Source organism: Molothrus ater, chromosome 1 (genome assembly GCF_012460135.2).
Source record: "Molothrus ater isolate BHLD 08-10-18 breed brown headed cowbird chromosome 1, BPBGC_Mater_1.1, whole genome shotgun sequence".
In the NCBI taxonomy this organism is placed as follows: domain Eukaryota; kingdom Metazoa; phylum Chordata; class Aves; order Passeriformes; family Icteridae; genus Molothrus; species Molothrus ater.
The window spans coordinates 114,625,043-114,645,547 of record NC_050478.2 but is presented as its reverse complement, the minus strand read 5'-3'; the positions used below and the strand labels follow the sequence as shown (position 1 = coordinate 114,645,547).

The 20,505-nt window shown below is 41.5% G+C and overlaps 1 protein-coding gene across 2 annotated transcripts; it reads right to left on the bottom strand.

The window, feature by feature from the left end:
- Positions 1-5,864: 5,864 nt before the first annotated feature.
- On the bottom strand, positions 5,865-20,340 carry CHCHD7 (coiled-coil-helix-coiled-coil-helix domain containing 7). Of its 2 annotated transcripts, XM_036399753.2 has the most exons (5): positions 20,213-20,340; positions 19,056-19,173; positions 17,404-17,481; positions 16,732-16,830; positions 5,865-15,977 (listed from the first exon to the last, which is right to left on the bottom strand). In XM_036399753.2, the coding sequence occupies exons 3-5, from the start codon at positions 17,455-17,457 to the stop codon at positions 15,876-15,878; spliced, it is 255 nt and encodes an 84-aa protein (XP_036255646.1). In that variant the 5' UTR covers positions 17,458-17,481; positions 19,056-19,173; positions 20,213-20,340; the 3' UTR covers positions 5,865-15,875. The 2 variants fall into 2 exon arrangements, with proteins under 2 accessions (XP_036255646.1, XP_036255638.1); XM_036399745.2 differs by lacking the exon at positions 19,056-19,173 and having other exon boundaries at positions 20,213-20,297.
- Between the last annotated feature and the right edge of the window lie 165 nt (positions 20,341-20,505).

Sequence of the window (20,505 nt, the reverse complement as noted above, 5' to 3'; positions counted from 1 at the left end):
GTGAAGTGCTTGTTTGCAGTATTTCCTTCAGCAAGTATGTAATTTCTACCCTCTGGTATTTAGTCGGTCTCTAACAGAGGATGGGAGTAATTGTCAATGTGCCTAGTTGAAATTTCTGTGTTGAAATTTCCTCAAAAAAGGAATACCAGGTTAATTCCACCAAAAAGAAAATAAAAATACTTGAAGCAAGGAGAGCCTGCTGTAGCAATTATCTCTACCGGCAGCAAGAGGCAGAAATCTGTTTCCAACCTTGCTTCTGAGCCAAGGGCTTGGAAGACAGCTATGAAACTAGTTTATTCAACTTTATTATTTTCCACGTTGACAATGAAATGTCTGACTGCCCTCTTTCATGCTTTTAGATCCAGATAATTTTATCTGCAATGACATTTATTACAATATTTTAGGGATTATGAATTGGTCCTTAGCATTCAAATAATTGAAAAAACAAAGTATCTTTGCTTTTAATTTGTGTGTGATTGTAACTCTGCCTGTCTAAATGGGTCAGGTTTTCAACTCCCATTCAAAGGGGAGAGAGCACTTAAACAATCCTTCACATTCAAGAAATAATGTCCTGACATCTGCTTTTTCCTAGATTTGGAATGAGGCAGCTAGATTTGTTGGAAAAGAACTACAGTATCCAAAGTGGAAAACCCCCTTAGAAAAGAAGACTGGAGGAGGGATAAAAAAAGTGAGGAACTTTAATTCACCAGTTCAAATGAGAATCCACTAAATATATGGAAAATGCAAGAAAAGAGGGAAAGTGATATTGGTGATATTGTTGATGAGTAATTCATTGGTATATGGTCTCAATAGGGGTAGGTTTGCATTGTGTCTCACAAGCAAGGTATTTTGTAAAAAGGATAAGCACTTCAGAAGAGTGGAATATAGGATATATATAAACATATATATGCACACTTCAATTATACATATATAAAGTATAATGTTTAGATTTTGTTTTGATTCTGCATGCACAGAGGTATAAAGAGGCAGACAGGAAGGTTTCCAAGCCTATCCCCTTTTAAAAGTCTTTTCAATTAGTTTTTGCAATTCAGTGTACTGTAGGCAGTTTGAGATTTACATCTGAAGCCAGGTAGTGACTTGTTTGTCAGATTAAATAATCTCTTACCACAAGAATTTTATGGAGTAGCACCCCTGACTGCTCGGAACCTAGACTAAGGAGACAATGGCATGTTCACAGCATTTATTTTTATTCAGCTAGCCACAAGCCTAGCCATTTTAACATTATTTTTCAGAACATGGCATGTAAACAATGGATTTTTCACATCCACAGGAAGAGCTGTTGCATTATTTCCAGTGTGAAGGCCTGTCCTGTATTATTATTTACTATATATATGCTTTTTTGTTTTGTTGTATTACAGCAGAAAAAGCCACAAAGACATACCCGGAATATCTACCTGTGTTCTTCACCTGAGTTATAGATTGATTTGTTTGGGTTTTTTTTCTTTTTAATAGTGTTGTCTTAAAATCCAGAAAGTAGCAGTAGAAGTCCAAGGAGATCAAGAGAACAAGCTAAGTGATAATTTCAGGATTCATACCAATTCTTTTTCTGAGGGTTTTGAAGGAGACAGAGTAGTGCAATAACTTATGCCTTTGCAACCAAATGCAAATTCTCATAACTATGTTGAAGCATGTGAGCTTGCCATTCTGAAATCCAGGAAATCACCCCAAGGAAATCTGCAATGTCCATGCTTACCTTCCTGCATGTAAATCATTAGATCTTCTGTGGTGGTTAATGAAGTTCAGGATTCATTAGGGCTTCAACCCCATATATTCCATTAAACCTGTTTTGGGAGACATTCTGCCAGAGGACTGGTCTCTGGATTTTATACACCTACTAATATTTTTTAGGATATTTTCACATCAATAGATGCATTAATCTTTTAAACTGTAAACTAAATATAATCTGAATAAAGAATGAATTGAGGAAGGGATTTAGAAAAGGTGGTAACTAAAATAGTCTTTTCCAGAGACTGGGGTCAAAGAGTGCTAAAAGCTTGTGTTTTTTCCTAAATGGGGAAGTAAGTATCCTTTTTCTTTCCCCACTATAAGCAGGCAAGAATTTTTTACTTTTTTTTGGGATGCATTGATAATATCTGCTAATTAGGGGCAGAATGGCCCTGCATCTTTCCTCAAGCAAATAGTCAGGGCTCTGCGTCAGTAGTGACTTAGTAGCACTTCAAGATTTCTGGAAATTCCTTGGCTTTCATCCTATTGCCACTCCCTAGCTGGACTGTAATGAGACTTGGATGGAAAATTTTAAGAACCTTTTTATTTTGCCCTCATGGAGAAAGGACTGCCTATAAATTGACTACTGTTACCTTGGATTTTTTTAGAGATTAGCAAAGTTGATTGATTGTAACTGGACTATAGTCTCTTAAAGTAATTGTCTCTTAACAAAAGTAATTGGCTTAGAAGAAAAAGATAAATACCTATAAACTTGCACACACATACGTGTTAACTTCAGATTACCGTTAACATAATGGTAAATAGTTAGCTTCAGTGGTATGGAGACTTCCAACATTAAAGTGGCTGATGGTTTGAAAAGAAATTGAGGTAGAAAGACAAAACAAAGGCAAATCACAGTCAGTACAATGCTGATAATAATTGTTTGTATTTAAGAATTGTGTATGCTCTGGTGCAACTAAGCACACACAATTTAGCAGTGGCTTTCCACTGAGGCTGGAATGGCATTAGAGTAGGCAGCACTTGGGGAGTGTGCACCCTTGCATTTGCTTTTCTGCATGTATATGGATATTTGCATTCTGCATGAGGTGATGTTTTGGATCACTAGTTCTGTGTATAAGAACCTCAAATAGCACCAAGTCTAATGTCTGCTATTCCAGACAATAGACTATTTTTTAACATTACTAATGTGGAATCCTCATAGGAAAATATGTGAAGGAATGCCTTTCAGTAAATCCCCTATCTGTTTTTCAAACAATATGCTTGTCATAGGACTAGTTTGAAGGCTTATTGAGAGATTATATGAGCAAACCTGGTTTATATTGGGATTCTGCCATATCCTTGGATCTTCCCCCACATAAATATTAATAACATCAGACTTGTTCAAAAATAAGAATTTATAGAGATTGACTTGTTTGTTTACCTTGGTCCTGCAGGTGATGAACCCTCTGGCTTTGCCACAGTGAGAAGTTACACAGATATGTAACTTCAAATAGTCCTTTTTTGGCTCTGTTTTCTCCACCCTACATGACAGGGAATTTAACCATCATTGTGCAGTCATTGGTTTGAAAGAGGGTTTTGGCTCAGAAGATGCTGACAAAGATGATGATATGAAATACCTCTTGGGAAAGAGTGACTGGGATAACCAGCTAAACAGGAGCCATGACACCGCTGTTCTCCACATGCTGGTTCTTCCTTAGGGCCACAAGAGAGGCTTGGAGATGATGTCCTCACAATGTCTGCTCATCAGCAGGGGCAGTTGGTGCTGCTGTTGCTGAGAACAGGCTGCTGGCATATACACTACTACTGTACACTGTACACTACTACTGCCTGTACAGGCTGGGCAGTGTCCAGAAAGCAGCCTGGTGGAAAATGACCTGGAGGTGCTGGGCAACTGCATCTGACCATGAGCCAGCGTGTGCCCAGGTGGCCAAGGAGGCCAGTGGCATCCTGTATCAGCAATAGTGTGGCCAGCAGGAGCAGGGCAGTGATTGTTCCCATGTACCCAGCACTGGTGAGGCCACGCCTTGAGGCCTGTGTTCAGTTCTCAGCCCCTCAGATCAGGAGGGACATTTTGGTTCTGGAGCATTTCCAGAGAAAGGCAACAAAGCTGGTGAAGGGTCTGGAGCACAGGTTCTGGTGAGGAGTGGCTGAGGGAACTGGGGCTGTTTAGCCTGGAGCAAAGGAGGCTCTGGGGGTGCCTTAGCACTCTGCAATTACCTGAAAGGAGCAAGGTGGGGAGTTGGCCTGTTCTCCCAGATAACAAATGTCAGGATGAGAGCACACAGCCTTAAGCTGTGCCAGGGGAGGTTAAGGCTGAACATCAGGAGGAACTTTTTCATAGAAAGGGTTGTTAAGCATTGAATGGGAGGGGATAGAGTCACCATCCCGGGCACTGTTTAAAGAAAGACTGGATGTGACAGTACCATGGTCTAGTTGACATAGTGGTGTTTGGTCATAGGTTGGATTCAGTGACCTCAGAGGTCTTTTCCAAGCTAAAAGATTCTGTGATTCTTTGACTATTAAGGTGAAGAGGATACCAACACTGAATAAAAGAGTCAAAAAGGCGCATTGTTCGCATAAGTTAAAAATTATTGTAATAAACTAAGATTGGTTTGTATCATCTCTCAAACAGTCCCGTTTGTAAAAGACATTTAGACTTGCCACATAGTGACAATAAGTTTTCCATGTTTTTCTCCCGAGCAGCTGGTTGGACATGTAGGGACATAGAGCCTGGCAGCTTTCCATGTGTTTTTTAATTTTCCTTATGTCTTTCTCCACCACCACCAATCCAGAAAACAGTAATTTGAAGTAGCAAGATTTCAGAAGGATTTACTAGACCTCATATATTTTTCTGGAACAATCTCCCTGGTTGGAATATTCCCTCACTTTTCAGGTCACCAATAGGAAAACAGTGAAACATCCCTTAGGAGCATTTCTCCAGTTATATTGTACATGAGCCATTCACCAGCCGGTTGTCTCATTAAGACAGCTTTTGAGCAATGCCTATGAAAATCCCTATCATGAATCAACAGTTGCACAAGGAAGTTTTTTTAGCAAGCAATATTTCAATAGGCACTTTTGAAATCACAGTAGTGTCTGTGCAACCTCTAATAGCAGCAAATCAAGATGTGCAAGCACAAAAATTCTTCCAGCTGCAGAGGATCATTCTCTTGCCAGTCTGCCTTGACAGTTCACTGTTGCTTGAGGAACTGCAGCCAAGCCAGCACTTTCAGCACTTCAGCAGGTGATTCACCAGCAGCTGAGTCATCCCTGTCCAAAGCTAGCACATGCAAAACCCAGGGAGGGGTGGGCAGCTGGGGAAGGGAAGCACAACGAACCTTTCTCCACTAATTCATGCCATCTGGGAATGACAGCCCATAGGCCTGCAGCTTTGTTTGCCAAACATTGTTTACCATTTTTATTATGAAGTCCATAGGGAGGGAGACTTAATTTTATTTAACAGTTCATCATCATTACACAAACTGTTGTTCTGGGTTTAGCTTCAGAAAACAGGAAGCAATACTCATGATTAGTTAGTCAGACTTCTTTTTTTTGCAGGCTTTTGTTGTTAAACAATTAGATGGGAAAATTGGAATTGAAGTCACTGACATGCAGCTAGAGTATTTTGGTGTTAGAGGTCTCTCTGGTGAGCCACAGAGGATGTGAGCTGTTGCAGTCTTGACTCATCACTTTGGTTGGTGGTAACCCAGGCTTACATGGGAGGTCACTTGGCTTAAATGTCCACGACTGAACAGAAGGGCAGCAATCACAAATGGTTATCTGTAAGCAGATGCTGCTTTGTGCCTGAGGCTCACGGGTCCCAGTGCTTGCATGATCACTTTGTTTAAGTCTGAAATTATGTAAGACCAGTCACTGCCCACAAAGAAGCTCTTCCCTTTAAGTTGCTTTGTTAGCAAATGAGAGTAGTCCAGTGTAGAACCCAGCAAGTGTAAAAACTGGTGAAGGTTGAAGATGAGCTGTTCCTAGGCAATGGGACAGGGTAAAGGGAGCAATAGTGAGCTGTTAAACAGCTCAGCCCTTCAATTTATCTCACAATGTTTTGTCTACTAATCATGGGCACCACTTAAAAAAAACAAACAAACTAGTAATTATTAGTTGCTTTCCATGTTCTGCAATGATCAATTGAAACACCAATCTTTGCAACATAAAGGTACACAGTGGATTTATTCATTAACAGCGAAGAAAAAACAAATTCACAGACTGTGTAATGCTTCAGAACACTTGGCTACAGTCAAAATAAGTCCCAATAATCACTTTGATCAGTTGTTTCCACAGAAGAGGAGCCTTTACTGCACTTCCACTCTGACCATGCAGCCTGGGTTGAAAACAATTTCTGCCATCAAGGGTAGAGGTGAAAAAAGTGAACACACATGTCTTCTCAAAGGCAAACTTTGGGTTTACCTCAGGACAAGAAAACTGGACTAGAACTAGGCTCCAGCTTCCCAAGAAAAGCTGATTCTAAGGGAACATGAGTAGAGATAAAATACTCCTAGATCTTCTTTTTTTGCACCAACTTCTCCAGATGGGAGGAGGGACTTGAATTTACCATGTGTTGCAACTCCTTGAGGAACTTGGATGAAGATGTAAGAACACGAGGAGTGGGATTAAACTATTGGTACAGGTACAAACTACCCATCTTGATAATAGGATTAGAGAAGGCCTATTTAGAAATGCCATTAGCTGCCATTGCTTGCATATTTTTTGCTTTGGGTTTTTTTTTTTTTTTGGGCCCTGCTGGCAGAATATGGTCTTTATGAGGTATTTAGAAGTTCTTTTTCTGCTTGTAGTTAATTAAATCTTAGCTGTCCTCCATAGCAGGGAAAAATTCAAGGCAGATGCATAAGAAGCACCTAGCTACTGACTAACATCTTTATTTTTTCTCTCAAGAATTAGGGATTTTTAGTACCTAAGGAAAAAAAGGTACTAGTAATATGATCTGCATAAATACCATAAATAGTGTAAGAAATGTATAGGAGAAAAACTTTGTTTATATTACCCTTATTTGTAGTACAGGAACTCTTTATTATGTCCTGCTGTTCCTGAGTAGGTATCTTTCTCCCATTGTCAAACAGAGCTTACTAGACTGCCAGAATGACAGTTTCATACCTTATTATGAAGGCAGCTCCTTATCATGGCTTTTCTCAGAGTAAGGCATCCAAAAGTCCTGTTTTTCACCACCCATGATACCACTTTATTACTTCTACACTTATTACATTATCCAGCAAATGCTGACTACTGTTTTGTTAGGTAGGGTCTCTTGTGACATTACGTGAAATAATCGGCAAACCAATATTAGATGTCACTACTTCAGCTATTGGAATGCGGGGTTGAGGTGGGAAAGGCTACGACCTTCATTTTGTTTCTTTGAATAAGTCATTTTAAGGTCATTTGGATAAATACTGTGGGAGTCAACACTATCTGTGAGCTACCTGACAGGCCACCTGTTAGGCAAAATCTAAAGCACATGATCCTTAATTCAAGATCCACTGTGAAGAAAAGCATATCCCAAATACCACACATATCTTCCAGCAGAGAAAAAGATACAGGGAGGCAACTTCTGATGGAAGAAGAATTTCTTTTTCCTGCAATAATCTCTTTGGAGAAATCACACTTAATTATAAAACATGGCCAACTTCTGTGCTACCTGGGGATACAGAGAGATAACTTGTTGTCCAGATGTTGAAATCTGTATTGAATATGGACGTTTGAAAGAACTCTGCATATGCCAATACATTCACTACCCACAAAAGGTTTTATGCATGTGAAGGTAGCACAGTGAATGGTAGCCCTTGTTAGAAACCCCAGAAATAATTATGAGACTGGAAGCAGAGTCCTAGGATGCCTTCTGCTATTCTGACAATTTCCTACTTTAGCCTCTCTCTGGTGTTTATCACTGATGAAATGGAAAGCATCAAACAGGCTACCAAACAACTGAGCTTTCTTTGGTTTTCATGTCAAGTGATTTTTTTGGGATGGGTTGTGTAGCAATGTGTTGTGTCCTTTCCTTAAGGACGCAGAGGAGGAGCATCTCTGCAGCGAGCGCCCCTGTGCTCCCAGCAGAGCTGCCCTCTTCCAGCAGGAAACCTCCCAACACCACTGTGCCTTCCCCCCACAAACACTGCCTGAACCAGAGCTTGGTAAGCAGCAAATTATACTGCACTAATAAACAAAAATTTCTCAGCAAAGTACCTGATTTGGTTCCATGTAGTTTGATGAAAAGAGGTTTTTTAAGTCAGTTTCCTTACCTAGAGATTTGCTGAGTACGTTCCTGCAATGCCACATGTTGAATGTCCTTCTAAAGACAGACCTGCAAGAACAGGTGTGAACCTCCTCTGTCAGGCACATCTCATCAGTGGTATTCATCCCTTACTGAACAGCAAATGTGTTTTCTTTTGGGTTGGTGCAGTCTAGCAATGTGAAAGCTGAACTGGAAATAAATCATGAGGAAAAGCTTGCCCAAAGAATTATTTTCTACAAGTAAACAGCAATTCTAGACCCGAAAAAGGATATGAACAAAACCAAATTAATGAAATTAATCAATATTTTAAGTTTGCAAATTGCTCTGATTTTAGAAACAGTGTCAGCTTCTTGGGGCTTTACAGAGGCCAATTGGTAGCAATAATCAGCAACAAGTTACCTCACCAGCACAATCAAAAATGAGCAGCCTGCATTTCCAGACCTGTACAAAACTGGGCTGATCTGTACCCACTTGGGTCAGAGAATGAGATTTCCCCGCCTCAAGGAGCAGCTGCCTGTTTGCTAACATCCAGCTTTTTAGCAGCTTTTCTGGCAGGCTGATTTCCTGCAGCTGCCAAACTGGAGGAGAAAGAGATACTGATGCTTTCTACCAACTCCTGGCTGGAAATTTTCCTACACCACAGAAAACCAAGGCATTTCATGAACTCTTCTTGTCTCACAGTGACACTAAAAGAACTGAAGTGTTCTTTATTATTGTAATTGATTCTCAGGGTTTTGAACATTAAAATTTAAGGGACAGAAACCTGAAAGCTGCTTTTGATGCAGATGTAAGACCTACCAGTGAGCCTTTCCAGTGGTTTTCTGCTCCTCATACACATATGCTTGCAGCACCCAATTGCAGTGTGAGCATGATTGATTTTGATTGATTTTATCTATGACAAAATAGATGAGCACACTGTAAAGACTATTTAGACTGCCTGGCTGAAGGTGCTAGGAGACCATGGTTCCTTCTGGGTTGTATCTACTTGCCACCTCATAAAGCACAGCAGAGAGAAAACATCCCAGGACATCCTGGAGTGTGGAAGAAAACTTCCTAACAGAGCTGATAAAGGAGCCAATTAGGGAGGACACCCTCGTTGTGAACAGAAAAGGACTGTTGGAAACCATCTGGGGCATGCAATCATGAAATAAGTTTTTGATTCTCAGGAAGGGAGCAGGTGGAGGGGTAGGAAGGAGATGTGTCCAGGAGAACTGCCACACTGGACACCCACTGAACAGATTTTGGGCTGTTTAGGAGCCTGGTTGATACCACTGCTTTGGAAGTAGTCCTGAAGGGCAAACAAGTCCAGAAAGGCTAGGTGTTCTTCAAGAAGGGTCTACAATGAGAAGTAGCTAATGGGTTGTTTAGCCAGGAGAAAAGGATGCTCAGTGGGGACCTCATTGCTCTCTGCAACAACCTGAAAGTAGCTTGTAATGAGGTGAGAGTCAGTTTCTTCTCCCAAGTAACAAACAAGAGGAAAAGGCCTCATGTTTTGCCAGGGGAAGCTTTAGATTGGAGACTTGGAAAATTTTCTTCACCAAAAGGGTTGTGAACCATTGGAAGAGGCTGCCCGGAGGAGTGGTGGAGTCACCATTCCTGGAGCTATTGGAAAGATGTGTAGATGTGGTGCTCAGGGACAGGGTTTGATGGTGACTGGGTAATGCCAGGGTAACAGATGGACCCAGTCTTACAGCTCTGAGTTTAAGAATCACAGCCCCTGGGTGCTTACAGCTTTGAATAGCTAAGCCTTTTTTCAGGCACAGAAAGCCTCTTCTGACTTGTGAGAGCAGTTGTGACTTCAGCATTTGCTTCCTGTATTTTGCTTACTCAGACACCCTACATTGTCCCTTCCAGCCCAGGGATACCAGGGTGGCTACAGCTCCACAGAGAGGTGCTCAGAGGTCCAGCTGGGCTGAAGAACAATGCTTAATCCCCTTTTCCCTTTGCTATTGGGCAGCTGGATACATGCCCCAGGGTAGAGGTCTGTGTTAGCACTGATGCTGGGAAATCACACAGAGGCACCTGCTGGAGGGAGGAAGAAGGGACACAGAACAGCAGTTGCTGAAGGGAATGGCTGTAAAGATGGCCATTCAAACAATGTCTTGCAGAAAAATTTCCTTCTCTTCACCTACACCCTAGCAGACTTCACAGTCAATCCTCAAGGCTGATGAAATTTTTTCCATAAATGCCAGCAGTGGTGAGGTAGGAACAAGCAGTCCATCAGCGCTGTCAGCACCAAAGTGCAAGGTAGAACATGAAGCACCAGAGACTTCTGGGATCAAAGTTTCTGTCATCCATAGGCTTTTGATGTCCATATACAACAGTCAACAGGTACAGAACCCTCAAGACCTGTTCACTTTCAATCTGAAAGTCAAGAGTTTTTCCAACATCTTGAACTGTCACCTTTAACTTAAGAACCACTTTAGTTTACCTGTCACATAGATAAATACTGAAACACAGCATTTCTTGGATTATCAGTAACATCCATTCAAATTCATTCAGCATCACAAAAAATATAGCCAGAAAGTACTCAAAACTGATATTGCAGGATATGGTAAATTCACAGTGCACCCCCTACCTAAGGATTTATCTTGTTAGCTTCATCCCATCCTTTTGTAACTTATAGATTGAAGCAAGCACTGTATGACTGACATATTCCAATGCAGCAACTTCATTCAATTCCATTATTTAATAAAAATAGGAGAAAATACCACCCTACTTGTAATATGCAACCACATTTGCTGACAACTTCAACAGCTGCAGGCAAACTGCACTCAAGGACCGCTCAGGGAGCCACATTTCAGGGAAACAAAAATTTGAGATCCATGTGACACAGTAACAAAGTATTACCAGCAGGCTCTTTCCATAAAATCACTGCAAAATCTTTTTTTGCCAAAACAGTTGCAATCTTTTATCATCAATTAAATATTTTTACATTCTTCAAAGTCAGGCATGAGCTGATGACCCCGATTGTCCCTACACTATTTCTCTTAGTGTAAATTTCTCTTAGAGCTGTTTATTGCTTCTAGAAATGAGGTATTGACTGAATATATTATCTTGAGCATAGTCTTTTTTTATCATTACACATGACCTTGTTACAATTGTTTTCCATTTTGACAGACACTAGCTCAATTTTGTTCTATGCAGAATTCTGTAGTGTTCTGCCAGTCACTTGATATCAGGAAGTGATTGCAGTGCATAGCAGTTTATTTAAGTAAAATAGGTAAAGACATAGCTCAAGGGTAGTGGGACTTCTAAGAGCAAGTATGATTGAGGATCTTCAGAACCATTCTTCCAAAAAAGGATTTTGAGATAAGAGTCATCAAGGTAGAAACCTAAAGAATATAGAAAAATTACTTATTCACAATCTGATGGTTTGAGTTACTACATATGGTATCATACATGTCATAAAGCAATTAAGTTTAAGTGATCCACTGCATTTAGTTAATATAAATGCAGTACTTCTGTTTTCTCCTTCATATCAAATAGGTTGCAATAAAAGTTAAAATATTCTGAAGCAGCCAGCTTGTTTTACCTTTTACTACTTTAATACTTGAAGAACTATTTCTTCCGGTTGCCCGAGATTCTTCCAAGAAAACAAAAGCCTGCAATGGTGTTTTTCCACACAATAATTACTTCTTTCATGGCTATTTTGGAAGACCAACTTTAAAGATGTAGATACCTTTAACATGAGTTAAGAGCTGTCTCCAAATGCATTAGAACAGCATTACATTTTGTACTCTAAATTCATCTTATCTGTTCTGCAAAAGTCTTGGTAAAAGCTCATCTTTGCACATTTTCTTCATCACTTGAGTGCAAAAGTTTCATTACAAGATCATGAAAGAGACCTGGAGCAGCAGCAGATTCAACTCCCTGCCTTTCAAAAGCTTCAGCTAAATCCAAAGAAATTTTCAGGACTCCAGAGCTAGACAACTTGGATTCAATGATCCCTGTGGGTCCTTTCCAAATCAGCATACTCTGCAATTTTGTGAACTTCCTTTGAACATCTCCAAGAGCACAGACTCATCCCAATTGTGGTAGCAGAAAACTCTGAGTCAGACAAGGCCTTGCACTGTAGGGTAACAGAAAAAATTAGAAGGCAAAAATGTACATATGGGAATCAGGATATACACCTAGACCAGGGAGAGAGCCTACAGTTGCTGTTCAGTGCCTAGTTGTGATCAAATAACCACACTGAAAAAGATCTATCAAGGACCATATCCTAAGGTTCTCAGGCTGCACAGAAATCTCCGATTCCCAGCAATGATTTAAGACTCCTGTCCTCCTTTTCGGTTTATAGTGTAGAGACAGGACCAATCTTTCCTTTCTATTGGATGATTTCTGCTACCTCTGTGGGAAGAGACCAAAAAAGCTTGAAAGAGCTAGTAGTGGGTGGAGAGCTTCTGTTTTCAGTCTGTTGTGCAACAGCACCATCCAGCTGTCAAACAAAAAAATTATCAAACATTAATGCCACTATCCAGATTTGGTCCTTGTATCACAAGCAAAATGAGTAATTACATGTCCTTAAAAAAACCCAAAACAAAACAAAACCCAACCCACAGATCCCTTTCTCTGTTTCTTAATGAATTATATTGATCCACTGTGTTACAATTTCTGGGTTAACATACAAGAGTGTGCTTTAGGGAAATTAATAATGCAGCCCAGCTTTTTGGGTTTTTTTGTCCAGTAAGAGTGGCAGATTGCAGCTTACCTCTGTTTCATGAAGTGTGGAATGTAAGCTCTCAGGTATGAGGAAAAGACCATTATGTTTGGCTCACAACCAAAGGTAGTTAATCACACTACAAAAAGGAAAAATCTCAACTCGTAAGAGCCTATATTTAAGCTATCACACTTTACCACTCGAGCTTCAGCAGTGGAAGCAAGAACAGCAACCTCAAGTGAGGGATAAAAATAATAAAAACTCACACTCAAGTAACAGATCACTCTTGAGAGACATTACAACATGAGGAAGAAAACACAAGTTTATAAAAAATCTTGGGGGAGCGAAGAGTTATTCAACAGTAAGTAATATGCAATGGAAATAAATGACATTCCCTACAACAGATTACTGATTACCTGAATTAACATGGTCACTGCTCTCAGTTGCTCTCAGTTGCTCTCAGTTCTACACTAAACTCATTTTTGTTGTAGCATCTACAGGGACAGGGAGCTTACCATGTACATCCACTGATGATCAGAAGTCTAATGTAAAAAAAACTGTTCCTGCATTACATGTGCCTTCGCCCATCCTGTGATCGCACATTCTGGCACTGACGCCTGAAAGCAGTAATGCATCTCCTTCGTTGATTTTTTGAAGACCAGTACTAGCTCTTTACAAACACTTTACAAAGCAGCACAGGGTACCTATCAATGCCAAAAGATAGGCCAGCCATCCTTTAAAAGAAAATAACATTAGTGGTGGAAGCTTCCCGAGCAAATATTGTCAGGAAAAAAAAAAACAACCAACAACTTATAAATGCATTATAAGCACTGCTACATACTATACTTACAAGCATTTCTACATGCAAAGAAGACCTGAAAGGCAATCCTAGGATAAATGAGACAATTTTAAGGAACTTGAGCTTATGCAAAGAAGAATGGGCATACCCACCTCAAGAACAAGATGATGTTTTTCTTGCACATAAAATATACTGTAGATTTTAACATAAGCCCAGAATTTAAGAGCACAGCAACAGAAAAACAGCAAGCACTAGAACAGTAGTTAAAGCCATAGGAGCAAAGAACATGTCCCAAGATACAGCAGAGGTGGCAAATGACAAACCTGTGCCAAGTAGGAGAGAAGGTGCCCTTATACACACACCAAGGGAGGCAAAAAGCCAGAAAGACAGCAAAGGCAGAAGAGTCTGAAGAGACACAGCCCTAAGGAAGAGAACAACAGCTCCCCAAAATCTGCAGATGAACAAGAAGATCAAAGAGAGGCATGGTTAATGAGGAAGTATTATGGCTAAGTTTAATGAAAGCAAGAAGTTCTCTCACTATTAAAGAGAACAGAGAACACACAACCTTCAAAAGAAGCTTTATTAGAAAGTCACTGCAAGACTATACCATTAGATCAGAGATGAAAGAAAGGTAGTAGAAAAAACTGCAATGAGAAGAGACCAAAATGTTAAAATCAGTCAAAAAAGAACTGGTGTCAAATGGGAAAAAAAAATGAGGAAAGATTGGTATGTAGGAGGGTATTAAAAGATAGCAAGGATGTGGCAGAAAAGAGCAAGCCCTTGAATCTAGAATGAAAGTATATTCAGCTCCACACACAGGGGAACAAACCAAACAACAATGAAAATGCCCAAAACAAAAACAAACAAACAAACAAAAAATCCAAAAAAATTCCCACCAAACCAAAGACAACAACAAACCCAACTACAAAAAGAGGAAAATGTCAAAGTTCGCACTTTAGGCAAAGAGAAAGTAATTTGAAATAGAGAATCTTATGGTCTTGATGCAAGAAAGTACATTTTCCTTGCCAGGAACCGACAAGAGAACTTGTGACATGTTTGAAGGCTGTACAGCTTTGCTCGGAGAACTGCATACTCAAAAGGCATAGAGTTACACACTCATTCCAACAGAGAGGGTAGGATCAATCAATTTCAAAACTCAGATCTAAACAGAGAGCAGAAAGGAAGAGCAAAAGCAGATTTTGTGGAGTTACTAGTCAGATCAAACAACAAGGAAACAGCCTAAAATCATAGCAAGCAAAGAAATAGGCCTACAGTGGAAAGAAACAAGACAAGCCAGACAGGAGAAACAGAGAGCCATGAAGTCTTTCCAAAAAGTCTAAATAGAGAGACAACACTTTTACACTATCCTTCATGAGGTCAGCCAGAGTTCTGCCAAGTTGATCCCAGTACGAACTAAAGGATTTCACATGGAACCTGAGCTCATGACAGTTTCTGTTTTATCACAGGATACAAGCTTTTAAGCCAGGACACCAGAAGATAAAAGGTAAAAAACACTGCTTCCAATAGACAGCAACATGTTTACATTTATTGGTTGTTCAATTTAGCTAAAGAATCAACCTTATTTAAGATTAGAGTACCTGTTTAAACTGAGCTTTGTAATCTCATATGAGTAAGCATTTCCAAACCCCAGGTTTCAGCTGTCCAGAGTCTTAGATAGATGTGCTATAGTTAAACCTGCCATGTCACTCAGAGGATCTGTTTACGTGTCTGCAAGTCCCCCCGCCTGCCCGCCACCAAAGTATCTATTTACTATCCACAGAAATTACTATGCAGCTCAGACCTGAGGAGTTCAGTTTTATCTTCACCATCTCTCTAACCTTCTAACTAGCACAGCTTGCAGATCTGACTTACTGCAAGCTCCTGCTGTCACTGGCAAGTGCAGTGGCAGACCCAATGACAAGCTTATTGGGTTTAGGATTTTAGTTCGTGAACAGTCTTATTTAAACTGGGGACACAGAATTCAACACGTGAAAATAGTGATAAAACCACACATGGTAAATCCATGCTATTGAGCAGAACAGCTGAGTGCAAGAAACATGTTGCATGTACCAGCTTCTCAATCTGCTCCAGTCTTAGAACTTAGAACCACGCTGCAAATGCTCACCAACCCATCTTTTCAAACAGGCTTTCTTCAAGTCCCATTAATTTTATATTTAGCATTTCACAGCAAGGTAGTTTCTACTTCCAGAAGTTTCTACACAAGTTGCATTGAGACCCGTATCTTCCAATAAAAAGAGGCCAGGTTCCTATGACAGGAAGTAGGAACAAACCAGAAAGTTCTATCCTAGAAAGCTCCCACATTTCAAAATTTAAGATCTTATTTTAATCCAACATATGGCAACTGTAAAATCCAGTTCATAAAATGGTAACTTGCTGCTGCCAAGTCTTCATATGTACAGTGACAACAGTCAATCAATTCAGATTTCTAGTCAGTAGGGCTTCCCCGTTGATTCCAAGATTTTCTTTCTTTCTTCTGCTGAGGGCATCTCTGGTTTCACACCATTTCTCTTCCTTTGCATCATAATTCCATGCTGAAAACAGAACAAAGTGACCATGAGAACAGATTTCCCCAAGCTCTGAATGAACAAGATTCTTTAATAGTAAAATGCTTTATATATCAAGACCCAGGTACTCTAAAAGCCTGATTAGCTGATAACTAAATGTACTAGTAGTTAGTTCAAGATACCTCATAGTTTACCTTGCTGCTTCAGAATACAGTGCAATCAGTATTCCCATTACTCTATGCCAGACCAATGCACAATTGTCTGTAAACAGTTTTTTTTTGTAGTTTGCACAAGTACTTAAAGGCTAAGCTAAAACCTCTCTACTTCAATGGTATAAGGAAACAGCAGAAAACAGTTTAACTGCACATGGATCCTCCTAGTATTTCTCCACCACCAAATAAGCTTTATATCAGGTTAAAGTAAACATGATCCAAGCCAGTGGGAAACCAGATAACCTTACCTTGCCTCAGAATTTTTTCACTGCATCAGTTAAAAAGAGAAATTATTACTAGAAATATGTGACTCAAGTTCAAAGGAAAACATCAGGTACTGCAAGAACACTGACTCACAATCCAAGAGAGTAAACCCAGAACAATCAAGTGAAGTACTTTGATGTGCATGTGCTTAAGTCTTACAGCAACGCATACTGGTACTACCTGGGCTGGTAAGTTACCATAAAAACATCCTTAGCTGAGTTTGAAGGTTTCAGAGAGCAGCATGTCAGAAGTAACATACATAAAGCAAAGCAGGGAGTAAAATTTAGAAAGTTTACTGTGCTTACCCAGAATTTTCTGCAGTTTTTGTACTTCAAAAAGTAATCAGTACACATATCCTTGTTATAGTTGTTGTCATTCATACATTTTGTAGTGGCATCTGTTTCCTTTAATAGGGGAAAATATACTTCAGAGCTGAGGGAAGTTACTGTACTCAGTGTTTAAATATTTTAACAAGTCCCAGAATATCTATGAAGATAGGAGTGAGCTCTTCAGATGAAAGAACACTATCAAAGAGAGCAAAGTAACACCTATTACAAAGGATCATCAGTACTTCCAAGCAGTAATTTAATTTGGAGATAATAGAGAATAGTACTCTTCAGACACTAAGTGCAGAGGCCACAGAATATTTGTTTACAATGATGCTTGGTATAACTCACTAAAGACTTTTAAAAAATAACCAAGCTTGTCTAACCAGGATTTCAGGCTCTGGTTTTAGGGACAGAAAATTTAAGAGACTGCCAGCAGTTGTATTACTCCTATTTATAGGGAACTAACTTGTTATTTCATGCTTATTATAATGGAAGATTTTCAGCCCTTCCCCCCTTCAGACTCTTAAGAAACTTTTAATGCAAAGTGCTAGAATGCCAGTGTTCTACCCACAAAACAGTCCCCTAGAAAGTGCATTATTTAACATTGAAATGTACAGACAGAAATCAATCTCAGTTTGATCATCTTACCGCTAGACATGGATTTATATCGTGATCTCTAAGCTTTTTTGCATGCCTGGACATTCTAGAAAGACACTCGTACCTTGGCTAGAAAGGGAAAATAAACAGGTTAAGTATCTACTTTTAACAGTAACTCAGGATTAAGTCTGAATTTCAGGATGTAATAAAGGCCTTCTAGCAACACACAGTTTTGTTATCTTAAAAAAAAAAAACCTTAACAAAACCCAACCTTCTTTTGCAAAGTGCTGTTTCAAAAGCAGTAATAGCAAGACAACACTGGCAAGTTTAGCCCATCACCAAGACTGCTCACTCCCTGATAAACTCCTGCAGAGAATGGAGCCACTGCAGCAGCTCTCACACCAGCCTGTGTATCATGGAGGAAGTGACCACGTGTAGGAGAAACAGCTCCATAGAAGCTGTTCACAGCCAACACACTGTAGACACTTCAATTAATAGTGTGTGGGAGGAATGTACAAGTAAACTTTTCCAGATTTGTCCCTACTCCTTAGCTGGATCACATCTGCATCGTCACTGAGCTTTCCAGGTACAACAAGTGCCCAACTATATCCTGTGTTGCTACAGCAAATATTTAATAGAAAAAGAACTGATTTCACCGCAAGGTGGGACCAGACCCACTTACACTGTGTATGAACGCTTGAATCACATTTTTTACCATTTAGTAGTTTGACACTGACTCTGTAAGCTTGAGAGACACAGAGTTCAGTGCCAAGACTCTACACTGATCCAAGATGATGACATCAAGATGAACAGCAGACCCTCTTTCCCTTTACAGCTCCCTATACATTGCCTCCAGCACACATATGGCAATACAGGTATGTGTTCCAAACAAATACTAAATCTAACAAAAAATAATTAATGTTGACCAGATGACTGCTTGAATCAATGCAATCAGAAACACAGGGAGCAAATTTAAGTACTGCTAATGAAGGACACAACTTAATCTTGTTTTTTACTCTCAAAAAAAAACTGGTGCTAATTCTTAACTTAACTTAGACCTGTTTCTGTGCACATTAGGGAATGATAAGTGCAAAAGTAAAAAGTAAAAAGCCTGCAGTAAAAAGCCTGTTTTGCTTGATACCAGATTACAAAAAATTCAAGTACTGCCTTTGTGGCTCATAGAAAACCATGTTTTAGATGGGGTTTCTTCTTTGGGTAAGAGTGAACTATTCCCAGTAAACAACCCTTAGGTTTTACAAGCTGTGCACGTATACTTCCTGGTACTTGGAGTACTCTTTGCTTTCCATATGATCATCTTCTGCAAATGGGCCTTTTAATTAACAACATTGGGGAAATGCTTTCACTTTCCTTTGAGAACTATCCAGTGCTTAAGTTAATCTAACAATGCAGGCAAATGTTCTCCTTTTTGATGGGTGGAAGTGCATTTTTGATCAGGCACTTCCAACTCAAATGGAAACACAAGCATGTATACTAGCATCATCACAGACTTCAAGAAAGGAGGAGAGAAGGGAGAAGTAGGAAGCAAAAGCAGCATACCACAATGCCTCACCTAACTCACCACAACTGATACAAGATTTTTAGCTGTTTGCATGTGTCTGTTTTACAACTCTGCATTTCATTGCTATTGCCGCCTAAGCAGACATGCCTCAAGGTGTACATTGTCACTCTGACTTCAGACTTACTCTCCGAAAGAATACTTGGGAGTCATAGGATGGGCCGTCGTAATCAGCGCTCCTTATACAAACTGCACTTGACGCTTTCGGTTTGATTACACTACCAGAGTCTGCAACCGCGCCCGTTCTAAGGAACAATGCACACAACCCATTAAACACCTACTTAACGAATAAACAGTTCAGGTTCTAATAAAGATTCACAGCTCGGAGCAGGCAAATGCTTAAACATTCTTAGTACAACCCAAAAGGTCTGATAGCTCCTGCGCGTGTTGCTCTCTCCCCCTCTCCGAAGTACTTCAGACTTGAAACATTATCAGCTGGAAGGGCAGGCGGGTCACGCCGAAATGCTGCTGTGTGACTGAATGAGCAGTTGGGCAGGAAGCGTGCTTCCCCCTCCTCCCCGGTTTTGCACATGTACAGGCTTCCCTTCCTGCTTTCAGATTACAGGTCAGAGCCCAACCACAACCGAAGGCTTGTCTATGCCACAGTTCTTAATTATGCTTTAACACATTAACAGTTGTAAACTGTACCACAGAGAACCAGGGCTGTTGCTGGCACTCTTTAACCCTAGGGCTTTTCCAGTTCATAAACCATCAGGGCACTTCGCTACAGGCTCCCACCCATTGAAAAGCATTTGGTCTGCTTTAAATACACACATATAGATACAAATTCGCTAATTATGCCGCAATATAGACCAGCTCGTTAAAACTCTGAACCCTGGAGCCAAGGCCGTACTAAAACTCCTACGGCACTCTAGGCTGTTACAGCGGTGGAGGCAGGAGGAGGTAGCCGGCGGTCCCTGACGCTCAGCACCGCGGAGCTGCCGCCTTGCCCAGCTCGGCTTCCCGGGGAAGGCCGGGAGCCGTCCAGGTGCGGAGGCGAGGCCGGCGCCCCCCGCCCGGTCCCTGCCTCCCGCCGGCGGCGGAGCGGCCGGAGGCGGCCGGCGACCCCTTCCCCCGCCCCGGCTCGTTCCCCGCGGCCGCTCCCGCGGCCTCCCCTCGGCACCACCTGCCGCCAGGGAGCGGTGCCCGGGCCGCGCCGCCGCCGGGCCCGAGCGGGGCTGCCCCGGCCCGCGGGCGGCGAAGGTCGAGCGAGACTTTTCTGCGCCGGCCGGGAAGGGGAAGCGGCGGGCGGGCACAGCGCGGGTCGCCGCCGGCGGCACTCACCTCCGTCCCCGGCCGTGTCCGCTGGAGCCCGGGGCGGGAGCGGGGCAGCCCGTCTCCAATTCGAAAGACGTCAGCGGCTCGGGCAGCGCGCTTAAGTACGGGCGCAGCCTACCCCGCTCCCGGCCCCGCGGCTCCCCCCGGCCCCGCGCCGCCGCCGCCCACGCCCCGGCGGCTCTGAGTGGCACGGCCGGGCCGCCAATGGCGGCGGCGCCGCGCCCGCCCCGGCCGTGAGCGGCGCCTCCTTCCACCAACGGGGCGGGCGGCGCGGGCCGCAGGCGCCGGCGGCGGGGCGC

What these genes read in the sequence shown, in the direction of transcription:
- CHCHD7 (XM_036399753.2), bottom strand. Translation starts at nt 17,457, where the DNA reads ATGTCCAGGCATGCAAAAAAGCTTAGAGATCACGATATAAATCCATGT. An exon ending in ATATAAATCCATGTCTAGCG is followed by an intron (nt 16,831 to 17,403) that starts GTAAGATGATCA and finishes CCCCTATTAAAG; the next exon opens with GAAACAGATGCCACTACAAA. An exon ending in AAAACTGCAGAAAATTCTGG is followed by an intron (nt 15,978 to 16,731) that starts GTAAGCACAGTA and finishes TTCTGTTTTCAG; the next exon opens with CATGGAATTATGATGCAAAG.